The 12,887-nt window shown below is 37.1% G+C and overlaps 2 protein-coding genes across 2 annotated transcripts; one reads left to right on the top strand and one right to left on the bottom strand.

Annotated features, from left to right (window-relative positions):
• Positions 1 to 71: 71 nt before the first annotated feature.
• Positions 72 to 7,421, top strand: LOC137963865 (uncharacterized). The gene is made up of 2 exons (XM_068811082.1): positions 72 to 281; positions 7,052 to 7,421. The coding sequence occupies exon 2, from the start codon at positions 7,053 to 7,055 to the stop codon at positions 7,248 to 7,250; it is 198 nt and encodes a 65-aa protein (XP_068667183.1). The 5' UTR covers positions 72 to 281; position 7,052; the 3' UTR covers positions 7,251 to 7,421.
• Positions 7,422 to 9,605: 2,184 nt separating this feature from the next.
• On the bottom strand, positions 9,606 to 12,722 carry LOC137963614 (uncharacterized). The gene is made up of 3 exons (XM_068810753.1): positions 12,514 to 12,722; positions 11,920 to 12,057; positions 9,606 to 10,257 (listed from the first exon to the last, which is right to left on the bottom strand). Exons 1-3 carry the CDS (start codon positions 12,640 to 12,642, stop codon positions 10,063 to 10,065), a joined length of 462 nt encoding a protein of 153 aa, XP_068666854.1. The 5' UTR covers positions 12,643 to 12,722; the 3' UTR covers positions 9,606 to 10,062.
• Positions 12,723 to 12,887: the final 165 nt, after the last annotated feature.

Raw genomic sequence — 12,887 nt, 5'->3', positions numbered from 1 at the left:
CAATGTTGTCCTCACATGGAGGCCACTCAAATGATTGGAATCGGTTGATAAGCTCAGAGAAATACTAAATACACATTTTCACCCCCTCCCCCCTTGTACAAAGTGCACTAACTTGTCTGTCCTGTCGACACAATAGCAGGTAATCTAGAGGTAACGTTTCCGTGCTGCAGACCTAAAAATTAAAATCTAATCACCCCATCGTTCTGTCTCCGGCTACGGAAGCCGTCATCTCCTCGCTTGATCGGAACCACTGGCCGACGAGTATCTACGCCATCATCCAGGTGCGTGTCCTCCTTCCCCTTCCTCTGTAACGCTCCAGTTACTGTCGGTCGCTTCTCTTCTCCAATTGCCTGCGGTTTTGTGTATCCCCGTCGGACCATCTCTCCCAGAGACTCGAGTATTTTTTTGTTCTCTTTCGCTTGGGATATTGTGCATTTTTTTTAGAAGTGTTATTGAAAGTGATGCTCTGTTGGGTACTCTTAGGATTAAAATTTTTAGATATCCGATCTAAGTAAGCTATGTTTACTTATTGTACATCAATTATTCGTTCCACTTTGCATCTCCTTGGTCTTTGATCCGCAACGAAGTAAACTGCATGTACAATGAATAAAAGAAACTTAGCATAATATTTTTCTTTAAAATCTCTTTGTACGTAAAACAAGGATAGGATCTTATGGAGTAAATCATAGTCCAGGTTGGCCCTTATAAAGTCTCGTAGCTGATCAAAACTCAATGCGGATCCCAACATTGTCGGGATAAGTTTCCGATTGTGATGATAATAAGGTAATTCAAGCCTAATGTGTGCAGAAGACTTCATTTATAAATTGCTTTTTCTCTCTCTGCGAGGCTTGCATGATGTGATCCAGCTTCCTAGATTGTATAGGAGATTGTCATTGGAAAAAGAGGACAATTAGTGAAAAACGAGTTGGATAATTACTATTTTGAGGACTGAACTTGTGGAGAAGGGAATAATTGAGTCATTTGAGGAAGAGTTTGGGTTAAAAAATTGCTGGTTACATCTACATGAGGATAAGAAATTGCAGCTATCATTTTTTGATGGACTGAGGAATTGTTTGGGTTCAAAAATGCTGGTTACATGCACATGAGGACAAGAATTGTGGCTATCTTGTTTAGATGGGTGATAGATGCAGTTTTGAGATTAGAGGAGCATAGCTTTTTTCAAGTAAAAGGTTTTCAAATACTTTACCTTGATTTTCTTGCACAGGCTGGGATCACATTCTAAATGACATGCCTTTGTTGTTATCAAATATAGAGCAAGAGAAATTTTTTTTTTGATGCAAGATGTGTGGTTTCACTTATCTTGTTTTGAATCATTTTACAGAACAAGGTGCCTGAATTTTCTTGTAAGCTATCAATACACTACATTTGTGATGGAGTTCCAACTACTCAAATGATTCACTAGTCAACTTTCAATGTTGTTAACACACACTACACCCAAAACCCAGTGAGTCTTGTACCCTAGACTTCACACTAGAAACATTCCCAGAGACCATTGAGCCAAAGACTTCATTCACAATTCACTGGTCTACTACCATATCTACTTCAAACTCTTGTCTTGTCTAAAAAACTATGATATTAAAATTTTTATTCCTGCCATGTTGATATGGCTGTATGTGAGATCTTGGTTCAGCTCTCATGTGTATAAGAAGTATCTTGGGTGAAGGAGAAAAACAAGATAATTGTTCCTTGGACATATTTGGTGACAGTGTTCTGCTCATCTTCATTTCTGGCTGCTTCTGTTGCTTTGTAGGCTGCAGAGAGTAGATTCCAACTCCTTCCAGGAGCTATAGGTTTCAACTCTTTTAGGAGCAAGAATTGACTGTTTTTATTTGTAGGCTGATAGTCTGGGGTCCATGTTGACGCTGTTGATACTCTTAAAGAAGTTTGAGAAACCTTGAGTCAATGTCAAGACTTCAAAGTAGTACTTCAACTGGATTAGTTTACAAGCATACCTTTCCATCAATAACCAACTCCGGAGAAGCCCACTCTTGTAGCTTGCCTCTTAACTTATTTTAACATCAAAATCTGACGCTTCACTGTCTATCTCCCTGTTAATTTCTATTTATTGATTTTGTTGACTCTGTCATGAAAATCCTGTTTATTAAAGACGGTAATCTGTTCCATTGAAGGAGACAATATTAGCTTATTTGCTTCAGAACCCAGCACCAAGAGAGCTTTTTTTTTAATGTGATGACCTTCTAGATCCACGTTACCCCGCCAACAAAATCCCAATCCCAATTTACTCAATTGTCATGGCAAGGAGGGTGGCAACCCCCCTCCAACACACACACATCCATCATGGAATTGAGTTCTTTCTCTCCCTATCTCCTCTTTTGTCACAATAGAGAGGAGTGAGGGAGGGGATGTCCATCTAGGGATGTAACAGGGTGAAAATTGCGATTGGTAAGGGTTTTTGTTAGCCATCCCACTTACCAAAATTTATTCTGTTACCCACTTTATTTGAAGTGCGTAAAGGGTGTTCTATTACTCTGTTTATGTAATCGAATAATTTAAAATATTATAAAAGCCTTACAAAATTACCTAAATGTTCTAAAACATGTAAAATACTAATTATCTATATTGTTAAGTTATTTTTAACGAACATTCTTCAATTAAATCATTTTCTACATACAGAAAGACTAGGGAGAGACCTAAGGCCGTTTGGTCTAGTGGATTCTGTTTACATTAGGTGCGTCAGGTCGCGAGTTCGAATCGCGCCACACCCCTCTCAAAAAAATAAAAATAAAGACCAGGGAGAGATTGAAAATGTCTGTGAATACCTCTAATTATTTGGGGTATCGGATTCAAAATAACCTTTACCTATATCTGTTCTTATTAATAAACAGTAAGCAGGTAAATCCTTACATTGGTAAATTTTTTTATTTTATATCTTTTCTAGATGGATGGGTAATTGGGTAAAATTGCCACCCCTAGGGCCACCACCTTGTCCCTTTTTTTCTCTTTATTGACAAGGAGGAGAGGAGTCCCTTCCCTCTTTAATTGTTTCAAAATACTTTTTACTTAGAACTTTTATTGACTGATTTGACCGTACAAATAGATCCCATTTGCCATATTTGGAATTTGATCATGATCTAAAAAATAGTCCATCTAGTTGATCGTACTTGGAATTATGACGTACACCTAAAATTTGGATTTTTTCAAGGATTATATTTGTTATTTATGTTGCATCTTTTAAAAGACGTGGAGGCAGGATGTCTTGCATTCTGTCCTCACTCATTAAGTAGTGGGCCTCACTGCTTAATGCGACATGGAATAAAAGAGAGATCTAGGATATCTTTATTCAACATCTCTCTCATTGCCCTTATTTTACAGCCGTCAGAGCCTATCTAGTTTGGAACCTATGTAATTCGCATTAAAGAAATTTTCAATTTTCATATGGCTATGGGTCTAAACCATTTCCTCCTACCTCTTTAAGACACCTCAAAATTTTCTCCATAGCATCTAAGTGAATTTTGCGTGGATGCTCCATTACCTGACTCACTATACTTACTGTAAATGAGATATCAAGCCTATGCATACCCACTAGTCTCCGATATAGTGTCTTATCATTTAATTATGCACTTTGATTATAATGGAGATCATGTCCTACTTCCATTGGTGTCACGTAGCTTTGCCCCTAACAAACCAATATATGCATCTAAAAGTACAGTAGGAACTGAGATAGGAATAACTGATCCAGGATCTAAAAGTACAGTAGGAGCTGAGGATGGAGAAGAAAACTCAAAGAAGGGAACATTCTCGAAATTGTAACATCTGCAGATACAAATTTTTTTCTGGTGGATAGACGATAACATTTTATATCCTTTTTGTGTTCGAGAATACCTAGAAATTTACATTTAACAGCTCGAGGTGACAGTTTATCTCTGGAAGGTCCCAATTTATGTCCAAAACATACACAACCAAACACACGAGAAGCAAGAAAAAGTGGAGCCGATGGTAAAAAGACCTGAATAGGAATCTTACTTTCAAGATCAGATGAAGGCATCCAATTAATCAGAAAATAGGCAGTAAGTACAATATCACCTCAGTAGGATTTGGGCATATTCATGAGAATCATCATTGTCTTAGCAACTTCCAGTAAATGACGATTTTTACACTACCACTCCATTTTGTTGAGGAATGAACACACAAGATGTTTGATGAGCTATCCCTTGGCTTTGACAAAAAATATAGAATTTGTGATTCATGAACTCAAGGTCATTTTCAGTACATAAAACACAAAATGACAACAAATTAATTCTCTATTTCATTATAAAAAGGTTTGAATACCTCAGATTTTTCCTTAAGAAGGTAAACCTAAGTGCACCTACTAAAATCATCAATAAAAGAAATAAAGTACCTATGACCAAACTGACTAGTCACAAGACCATGAGTCTATATGTTAGAGTGTACAATCTGTAAAAGATGTCTAGACTTGTGATGTGAGACTGGAAAGGAATTTCTATGATGCTTACCTAGTTGATATGAATTGCACCAAAATGAAAGGCTGAAAGAAAATTCAGGGAAGACTTGAATCAATTTTGCTTCCACCAGATGACCTAATAGCAAGTGCCTCTATGGAGGAGAATATGTTGAGTGCAATGCCTAAATATTATCTGGTAGGTAGCTCTCTAGATAATATAGTCCATCTATCTCACGAATGGAACCAATCGTCCTCCTTGTCTTGAGATCCCAAGACACACAATGAGTAGGTTAAAAAGTGAAAAAACAATTCATAGATTTGGCTAGTTGATTGAAAGATAACAAATTTCAAGGAAACTTAGGAACAAGTAGTGCTCCTTGAACAGAAGAAGTAGACCATCAGTTAGATTGACATGTTTTATGTATAAGGACTCCTTTAAATTAGAAAACAGTGACGACATCCCTGACATTTGCCTGGTGTCCCCTTAATCAAGAACCCATGATGGTGACGACCAAACATGAAAAGCTGACATGCCTAAGCTGGCACCAATAGGAGTAGGAACATGGATGGAAGCATGAGCTATAGATGTAGAAGAGGAGACAACAAATATCTAGTCATGCGCTATGCAATCTGCTGCTATTTTTGTTTCAACTATTGCATCTCATCCGAGGCTCCCAATGTAACAGAGGTAGTAGTGTTAGACACTCCCACTATCATCAATAGTGGAGTTAGCCCATGCTGGTTTTCCAAACTTAATCCAGCATCTATCAAAATAATGATTGCTTCATCCACAATGAACACATTTCCTTTTTGACTTATCATCACCAAGGCCTCTTCCTCGACCAGAGCCCTCTCTACCTCTACCTATACCTGCACAACTTCTAGATGAGTCTGTGGAGCTTGATGTAGTGTCTGAAGCATTAAGAGATGTAGCTTCCATTATCTTGCCATCTTTACTTTGGGTACTACTGTCTTCTCAACCCTCATAGTTCGATCAAAAGTAGTAGATAGAGTAGGGATCTCATCTGAAGCTAATACCTGGGCTCTAACACTTAAAATTCACCACCTAACCCATCAAAATATTTAACCACCAGCAACTGATTTTGTTGTTTCCTCAATTCCCTTTCGTCCGTAGTAAATAGATGATATACATTGATCTCTTGCCCTATAGCTCATAAACTCGAGAAAGGTTACTTACCTAAGCATACAAAGACTTTAAGGGTACCTACATAGCCTTTGTTGTCTCACAATTCATCACTTGATTTCTCAATGTGGAATAAATGCTATTGACAATCCAGTCATAACCTAGTTGTCCTCTGCCTCCCAATCATCATCTGTAGGGATTGGAGGATCATCTCTAATAAATTTTGTTTTCTTTCTTGCCTTCAGATACATCTTGACAGGTTTAGCCCAATTAAGATAATTGGACCTTGTCATTTTCTTAGATGTAATCACAATAGTGTCCTTTCCATCATATCTTGTATTCTCTTTGGATGGAGTGTGTACTTCTCCTAAATCAGCCATATTTTATATATAAAATTATAGAATAATGAAGTAACACATCTAGAAAATTTCCAAACATATCACCAGTATGGGCCCCACCTCATGAAATTAGGGTTAGGGTAAGTGCGCACTTCAATACTTCAAATATTTACACAAAGCTTCAAATTCCAAAAGAATAGTATAATTTACCCTTAATTAGGGCTGATGTCAGCCTAATATGGGATGGCATAGGCATAATACCAGAGATGGTTGATGCACATCCCAAGAATCTTCAATAGAAACCCACATAGGGAAATTAAATCATAGGAGACCACTCAATGATCAACAGAAACCAGTAACCCTAAGGTTATAGTAGAGAAAACAAGAGAAAATTTGAATTTTACCAACCAGTAACCGAAGAACTTGGTGAATCCTCTTAAGAGATCGTCCTCTTCAAATCTGATAGAAATTTGTATGAAGGTGCTCCCATATGTGATCTACTGCATTGATACAATGTAAAAATTAAGGTTTTAGGTGTTGGAAGAAGAGAGAAGTGAGAGAAAGAGAGACGAGATAAGTTGAGCGAAACTCCAAAAGAGAGCTTGTTGGGAATTGTGCACAACCCCAACTCTATTTAATTAATGGGGTTTGATGAAATTACAAAAATACCTCTATTACACAATAATGCTTCTTCTCCTTATGTCTCCCAAACTTATATACATGAAAATTAAACCATAGACATAACTCAATGCATAAAACTAGATTACATTTAGAAATAACTCCACCGAAGTAGTGAAATGACCAAATACCCCTAGACATATTTTCTAACACCTCCTGTAGGTGCTTGTATTATTTTCTTCAAAAAAGTGGAAATTTGTTTTTTTTTCTCTTCCCATGGAAACAAACATTACTGTTGAATTACGTAAATTGCTTGTCCCTTATGGTGGTGATGGTATTTTGCTTTATTTTGATAACTATCTTGTTGATTGCTTCGCTATTGTGGTTTTGTGTGATCTTGATTGAGTACAATACCCAACTAGTATTGCTCTAATTTCATTTAATGATTGAATGCATCCATTTTAAAGCAGGTTTGGAAATAAAAATTTAATATTTATTTGCTCACAGGATGTCATCATTCATGGCATTTTCTACCCTTGCACCCAAGACCAAAAACTTGATTGTCGCTGGAGGGTTAACCACCTTTGTTTTTGGTGTCTATTTCTATACGATGAAAGCTGTCGGTAGTACGGATGAGCTGCAGGTAGCCATTAACAAGTTTGAAGAAACAAAAAACAAGGAAGTGCCTGAAGCACCTTTGAAGTGAAAAGTATTGTTCGTTTTTCCATAATCTATTTACTCTTCTCTAATGTGAAGGATGAGTCAGGTAATAATATCTGTTTCTGGTATGAAAGTTGTAGGTGATACATAAAGCCACTAGTTCCATGTACAAAATATTTTAAGTAAAGCATCGAGTATAGCCCTTATAATTATCTCATGCACTACAGAATCTGGTTGCTGTTCGTCATGCTGCAAGGTTAGAAAGCTATCTGAATCGTGCAGTCTTCAAACATGTTGTAGTTATCCTTAACATAAGAGGTACAGACACTCCTCAGTCCTTACGATATCTTACGTTGGTAATTGATTAGAGCTTGTTAGAAATAGGATCCATTGCTAGGTTATTTTCATGAACATGAAAGAGAAGAGAAAAATAAACTCTGAAAAGTTGATATTTGTAGAGAAAACTTTTGAGACGAAGGAATGCATATGCCTTCTGTCCATTCAATTTTAGGATCCATTGCTAGGTTATTTTCATGAACATGAAAGAGAAGAGAAAAATAAACTCTGAAAAGTTGATATTTGTAGAGAAAATTTTTGAGACGAAGGAATGCACACGTATGCCTTCTGTCCATTCAATTTTAGGATCCATTGCTAGGTTATTTTCATGAACATGAAAGAGAAGAGAAAAATAAACTCTGAAAAGTTTATATTTGTAGAGAAAACTTTTGAGACGAAGGAATGCACACCTATGCCTTCTATCCATTTAATTTGTCTTAAACCGCCTGGCATTACACAAATTCAACTCAAATTGGAAACAAAACTCCTACTTTAAAGCCACTTAGCTTTCCTAAACCAGAAATCCTAACTCTACCATAACTCAACCTATGGACCTGTTTAAATCCTGTTTCTACTACTTAAAGCAGTCTTTGCTTCCAGTCTTCTAATCTTGCTTAACTTGCAACTCCATCAGCTTCCCTTAAGCTAAGCCTTATACCAAAAAAATGAAGAAACTTACTTTAACTCATGACTTCTATCACCCTCCTTCGAAGTAGGTCTCCTAATTTAGATTGAGACTCAAGTTCTATTTTCTATAGATTCTGACAAGTCTACTTAGTTTATGACTCTACAAGCTTCCCTTAAACTAAGCTTTTTGATAAACTCCTACAACAATGCTTGTTCAAAATAGTTCCCTGGATGAGCGCTCTTCTTTCTACTGTCAGTTCTGTTTTCTCCGACCACCTCTGTTCATACACACGTAGAGAACCCGACAGTTCATCAACTCGAAGACTGCTATGATTACATTTTAGAATCTGGCGGTGAGTGATTGGAGAGCCTTCGTGACGATTTGCTGCTGAGTGAGTTGAGTCGACCACCTGCATTTGTGCAGTTGCTACCTTTTCAAAGACAGTGGAGTCTGACCACCAGCATGATGAAGGAGGGTATCTTTCTGTCTTCTTGCGGGTCTCTTACAATACTTGAGATAGAGATGTTGAATCCTCCATATCGTAAAGCCAGCTTTGATTACCTCACGCTCTTATAGGACCCCAAAAGTTTTCCCTTTACATCAAATTTGGGAAGCTGAGGCTAGAAATTTCCTCTGTTGGTTGCCATCATCAAATTTGCGTGAAAAAAAAACTGGTGCAGTCAGGAAATACATTTCAGAAGGTTTCTGGACATTATGGGAAGAAACCGGTGAAGTTCTACCAGTTTTAAGACGAATTGACAAGGAGAGAACCTGAACCCGATACTGACCCTGAAACTTGAACCCAGAAAAACCCAAATCATTAAACCCGAGTCCAACCCTATCACCACGCTCCTAACCTCGTAACCTCATCCCTATGAATCCGACGTATCTTAACCTTATTTTATATCTCTATTTTATTTGTGGGTCGGGTTAGGATCAGGTTTGGGTAAATCCGTCCCCGACCCAAAACCCAAAGGGTATTTTTCTCCCCCACGTTCCCGACCCACTGGGTAAAATTAATAACTCAAACCTAGAGAGAGGTAACTTGAGAGGACTCATATCTTGACCTCGAGCCATTCTCTTTCTGCTGGCAGGTCGAGTCGACTCAACCTTCGGGCACCTGATGTCGAATCAACTCGATGTTTTCTTCTGCCTCATGCAAACTTTGCGAAAAACAATTTCCCATCCCACGACGAACCTCCACACTGATACCAAAATAAGCATGATCAATTGCTAAAATATTTGCACGAACGTCAAAGAGAGAAGAGAAGTACACATTATAAGTTTGGATTTTGCAAATAAAACTTCAGAGACGGACTGAATAGCTTCTATTCAATCTATTTAAACTGAAACCATGCAAAACCAATTTTATAGACCATATTGCCTTACACAAATTAACTCAAAATTGGAATTCAAGCTTCTATTTTTAAGCCACTATACTTTCTTGAAACAGAAATCCTAACTCTACCATTACTCAACCTAGAAAACTGTTTAAAAACCTATTTCACAAATTCAAACGTCTCTACTTCTAGTCTTCTAATCCTGCTTAACTTACAACTCCATCAGAGCTTAAAATATTCGAAAGTCTCAACAAATAGTACCTATGTAAATGACATGTAGGAGGAACCGAACATCACCCATTAGTAAAATAATAAGGGCTAGTACAAGCTTGAGACAACAATCTTTCTAAATTCTACACAATGAATTGCACTTTTTCCTATGGTGACTCAAGTGGGGAAGGCAATAAGCCTAAAATTCCTGTCCAATTTACCGTTAATCAAAATGTGAAAATTATTAAAACTGACAGCCATAATCACTTGCGAGGGGGCAAAAAAGGCATTGGAATCCTCAGCTGCCCTATCACCTCTTGGTGAAACAAGATTAAAGGATACATCTAGATGTCTTTCTGCGCGCTTATAGAGAGGGAGATGTTCAACCGATCAACGATATGAGGCAGCATCTGGACGCTATCTTTAATAGCTTGATCTACACATGACTCCATATCACTTACTGCTCCACTCTGGACCTGCCGGATCTTTGCTCCTTCGTACTTATCTTGGCAAACCATAAGTGACCTGTTCATTCTTTCCTGTACCAAAAAAAATTAAATAAACTAAAATGATATCATATATAACATCACAGCCAGTACAAGTTCATCATGGATGTTAGAGTCTGGAGTATTACACAATCTGTAAACCAAAAAACTTTAATAAAGGAACGACTCAATCAGAACCAAACAAATGAGTTGGAGCTTGTTACATGCTACATGCAGTTTGAATGTGGAGAGAGTAAATGAATCTAAGATGGCCTAGATACATGACTCACATGAACCGTTTTCAGAACAACATAGAATAAAGCATGGATAAAAATGTTCACATTCATGGACCAGTAACAACTGTACACTATACCACAGATGACTCAGGTCTACAACTAGCCACAAAAAGACCACTCTATGCACACATTTCCAGGTAAAAAAAGAATATAAACATCAAATAGTTAGTTAGAAAAGAAAATAAGAAATGAAGAACATTTTTTTTATTTTTTCTGTATGAATAAAAAAATATCAGATAAATCTTTCCTAAAACGAAGATAATCAGACAAGTTAGGCAACAAAAACAATTCAAATATCTAAGTTGCATTTTATTCTACCAGCCAAAATCACACACAAAATAGAAAATCGATATAACCACATTAGCAGAGATAAAACCTGCCATCAAATGCTGGAGCTATACCGCCTGAGTTAAATAACTGTGCTTGCAACATGCTTTAAGAGTATAGCCAAAATATAAACCATCAATGACCAAGGGCTAAGATGAAAATAATTCAATTTCTTGGGATTTTCTTGTGAGAAAAAAAGCTTCTTGTTGATGATAAACCTGTACAGAGACTCAAATGATGGAACTCATATTATCACCCCTTTTAATCAATGGACACAAGTTCCTTTCAGGGAGAACTTTCTACATTCATCACCGAGACTATTCGGATCCAAACCTCAGAACACATAACACCTATTTGGATTTTTGAACCACAAGTTTTCAACTCAAACAAAAGCCATAGTGGTAGCATTTTTTTTTACCAAAATAGAATAGAGATCCAGTAGAGACTAATAAACATGTATCTTGTTTGAGGTCTTCATAAAAACCAACATAGAAGTACCAATTGAAAAAATAAATATGACACCTATATATATTCTAAAAAATCGTTGTTGTCATCATAACCGCATCATCATCATAGCCTCCTCATCCAAATTATTTTGGGTGAGACTACACACATCCCCCTCCTCCAGTATGCTCTATTTAGCTCCATCATCAAGCAACCTCCTTCAAGTCTTTCTTGATCACTTTCATCCATGTCATTTTACAGCCATCATCTATTTCTGGTCAACCACTTAATCTATAACAACAAGACACTGCTCACTGATGCTCCATTAGGCCTCTTTTGATCAAACACAGACCAACTTAAAACAACTGTCTCATTCTCCCCTATTTGCACTAGTCTTAAAGTGTTCTCTAATACATGTTATTCTATTTGGTCTTCCCTAGCTTATACTACATATTCACCTCAATATTTTCAACATACAATCTAGAAACAATCTACAAAGTTGACAGCAGTACATTTATGTGGCAAAACTTCAATGTTAATTGGAGAAATGGAATTTACCAATTAATATGTGAGCACTTTAATCTGAAAAAGAAAGAAAATAAGACTTAAAACCCATATATTGAATAATAAACTGAAGATCCAATCTTACTTGAAACCTTGCCATCTCCTCCTCAACCATATTATTTGCACGGAGAACTGGTACACTGCAGTGCTCCACACAGTTATTGATCCCTTCTTGCCCTCTTTTCCTGTCAAAGCATTCATAGGCGCATTTGAAGTATGCTTGCTGCAATTGTCAATCACGAGAATATTCAAACTTTTAGCCAAAGAAACAGTAACTAACTGATCAAATCCAACGGAAAAAGAAAACAATCATAGGAAAAGTAAACAAAAAAAATTCAGCGAGGTTCTCTAAATAGTCCTTTAAATTCCAGAGAAAGACAGAAAATCAGCATTGAAGATGAAGAATTCTGAAGGCATATCGCTTCGGAAATACCAAAGGAAGTACAACTTTAAAAACTAAAAATAGAAAAACTATAGGCACATAAAAAGATAAAGAAAGCTAAAAAAATAAACTTCTCTGTGTAAAACCAGCGAGGCTATAAGAGAAGACCACGAAAACACCTAATGGTAGTAATATAAAAAAAACTGTAGCAGTACAACTGTAACGAGAAAAAAGGACGAAATACCAAATAAATATGCATGTGGTGATAGAGACGAGAAAAGTTGAGAGAAAGGAAACCTGAAGGGTGAAATTGACGTGATCTTGAATTCCAGCGAGTTGTTTTTGAGCTACCGTATTCACTTCCTCCAGTTTCCTCCTCATCCTATCCGATACAATACGTTCCTCGGCTGCTGCAATGTGATCCATCTTTGTCCCTCTTTCAGAAAGTTTTTGCGTTATTATCTGCTATACTCGTCTCGCTGCTTCGGGAAGACGAGGGAAATGAAACGAGGGTTTTGGGTTTTTAGCCTATCAAAGATTTCGATTCTTGAATATGTTGCAGAAAACGAAAGTACAAAACTACCCCTATATGAGATTGTAAGTACACTCTATCCCCATTCCAGCTAATCCATGGGGCCCACATTACTAGACGGTTTGAACTTTGATGGGGC

Source organism: Aristolochia californica, unplaced genomic scaffold (genome assembly GCF_029961685.1).
Source record: "Aristolochia californica isolate CCGP_79_NKW_82.1479 unplaced genomic scaffold, dmAriCali1.0.hap1 SCAF_4, whole genome shotgun sequence".
Taxonomy (NCBI): Eukaryota; Viridiplantae; Streptophyta; class Magnoliopsida; order Piperales; family Aristolochiaceae; genus Aristolochia; species Aristolochia californica.
The sequence above is the reverse complement of the archived record's forward strand: the minus strand, read 5'-3'. Positions and strand labels throughout refer to the sequence as shown.